Source organism: Triticum aestivum, chromosome 7A, assembly GCF_018294505.1.
Source record: "Triticum aestivum cultivar Chinese Spring chromosome 7A, IWGSC CS RefSeq v2.1, whole genome shotgun sequence".
NCBI classification, from domain to species: domain Eukaryota; kingdom Viridiplantae; phylum Streptophyta; class Magnoliopsida; order Poales; family Poaceae; genus Triticum; species Triticum aestivum.
Genome location: NC_057812.1, coordinates 706,735,734 through 706,737,795, shown reverse-complemented (window position 1 = coordinate 706,737,795; position 2,062 = coordinate 706,735,734). Strand labels below are relative to the sequence as shown.

Sequence of the window (2,062 nt, the reverse complement as noted above, 5' to 3'; positions counted from 1 at the left end):
TCATCAAGTGGATATGAAACAATGATGATATAAAAATCCACATGATATGCACCTTCCCGCCCAAAAAGGAACTGAGAATAGGACAATGCCACGTATTTTTATAGGCACTTATGTCCATGTGAGACCGATGATATGAAAATCTAATATAAGATTACTATAGTACGTTTCACTTCACCAGAACCAGAAAGGACACGGAAGTAACACCATGAACAAAGAGAATGCTAACACCAGTTAGTACTTCTGTCACACATCATTTGACCTTGACCTTGTCCTTTCATGACATCATTTTACCTTGACCTTGCCTTTACCTAGTCAGTAGGATTTTCTACAATAACTTGCCACCGAATTAGTTAAGGTTTTAGACAGTGTAAAAGTTCTCAAAAATCCTGAGAAAATACAGAACTAACACATCTATAATATAACATGATCCAATGGAGGGATTGAAAAAGTATGAGTGCATGTGTCCTGGACAAAAGAAACAAATGTTTCAATACATATTGATCCTACAGTGAGCTGAAATGCTTGGTTTTTCCGCTGAGGACAGATAAATGCATATTTTCATAATCACACCATTGAATCATTTTATTATATTAGAGTGAGGCCCCCCTATTTATTTCATATTTTTCACCTACTTTTAAACCATTAAATATTTAGCAATTCTTAACTAGTTCTGTGACAAGTTATGATAAACACAATTTTACATGTCGCAGCGGTGCTGGTCGGCCGGCCGTTGACGTCCGCGTTGCCGATCGAGCTTCATTATTCGCCATCTCATATCCATCAATCCACGTGCCGTCATTAACATATCGGGGTGCTTATAATTAATTGACGCAAGGAACTGAGGTCCACGCATGTGCCATATATACTATTTTTTTTGAAGGGTGCCATATATACTATTACCTCCATCATCAACGGTAAACTTCTTCGAAGGGACTTGTACGCGTACAAAGCACGGAGGATCGAGATATATACTAATTTCACAAAAATGACGCGGAAACTAGGGCGTCGTTGCTGACACATCACCTCCATCGATGCCAACATGCTGTCTTCCGTTCGCACGCGCGTATATATACCCCGCCACACGCGCCATATTATCATCAGCTGCTTTCAAGGCATACACCTACAAATCAAGCTCCCAGCTCCCAATCAGCTAGTCAGCAGCAACACTTATTTAGCAGCCAATCATGGCGGTGCTGTCGGTGTTCGCCGCCTTCGACAAGGACGGCGACGGCAAGGTTTCTGTGTCCGAGCTACGGCGCTGCATGGAGGCGACGCTGGGCGAGGACGTGCCCGAGGAGGAGGCGGCGGTAATCCTTGCAGCGGTGGACGCGGACGGCGACGGGCTGCTAAACCAAGAAGAGTTCTCGAGACTGGCCGCCGCTGGCACCCATGAAGAGGACAATGCCGACATCAAGCGAAGGTGCCTGAGGGAGGTGTTCGGGATGTACGCGTCGTCGTCTGCGGAAGACATGATTACGCCAGCGAGCTTGAGGCGGACGCTGACCAGGCTGGGGTCGCACGAGCTGCGCGTGGAGGAGTGTAGGGCAATGATCTGCAGGTTCGACCTTGACGGCGACGGCAAACTCTCGTTCGACGAGTTCCGGGTCATGATGATGGTCTGATCACCGACTTGATCTCTTCTTGGCATTCTTCTAGATCACATACAATGTTAACTTAATTCGTTGATCGATCACATATGTATGTACAGTCATGTACTCGTGTTCATTCATTCATTGTTTTGCTCGCACGATCCTAGTATGTCATGTCATGTGTACATTTATTCATTGCTTTGCTCGCACGATCACTAGTATGCTATAGGGAAGTTGCTGCTTTAATTCAAGGGAATGGCTAGAAATCAGTCGGCTGACTTTTTCAGTTGAGGTCAGCCGATTTCTGGGCCATTGAATTCGAAATCAAAGGCCCAGATTGCTTCTCCAACCTTCAGCCCTTGAGCCGCCAGCCACCACCGGCCGAACCGCCACCCCCGCCTCCCGCGGCCGGCGCGGCCGCCCCACCCTCCGTGGAACCACCCCCACCACCGGTCCTCCGCCGCCCCGGCCAT

The 2,062-nt window shown here is 47.3% G+C and overlaps 1 protein-coding gene across 1 annotated transcript; it reads left to right on the top strand.

Moving 5' to 3' along the window:
• Positions 1-1,117: 1,117 nt before the first annotated feature.
• LOC123146862 (probable calcium-binding protein CML25/26) lies at positions 1,118-1,755 on the top strand. The gene has a single exon (XM_044566133.1). It carries the CDS (start codon positions 1,185-1,187, stop codon positions 1,620-1,622), a length of 438 nt encoding a protein of 145 aa, XP_044422068.1. The 5' UTR covers positions 1,118-1,184; the 3' UTR covers positions 1,623-1,755.
• The last annotated feature ends 307 nt before the right edge of the window (positions 1,756-2,062 follow it).

Coding starts and splice junctions, on each gene's coding strand:
- LOC123146862 (XM_044566133.1), top strand. CDS start 1,185: ATGGCGGTGCTGTCGGTGTTCGCCGCCTTCGACAAGGACGGCGACGGC.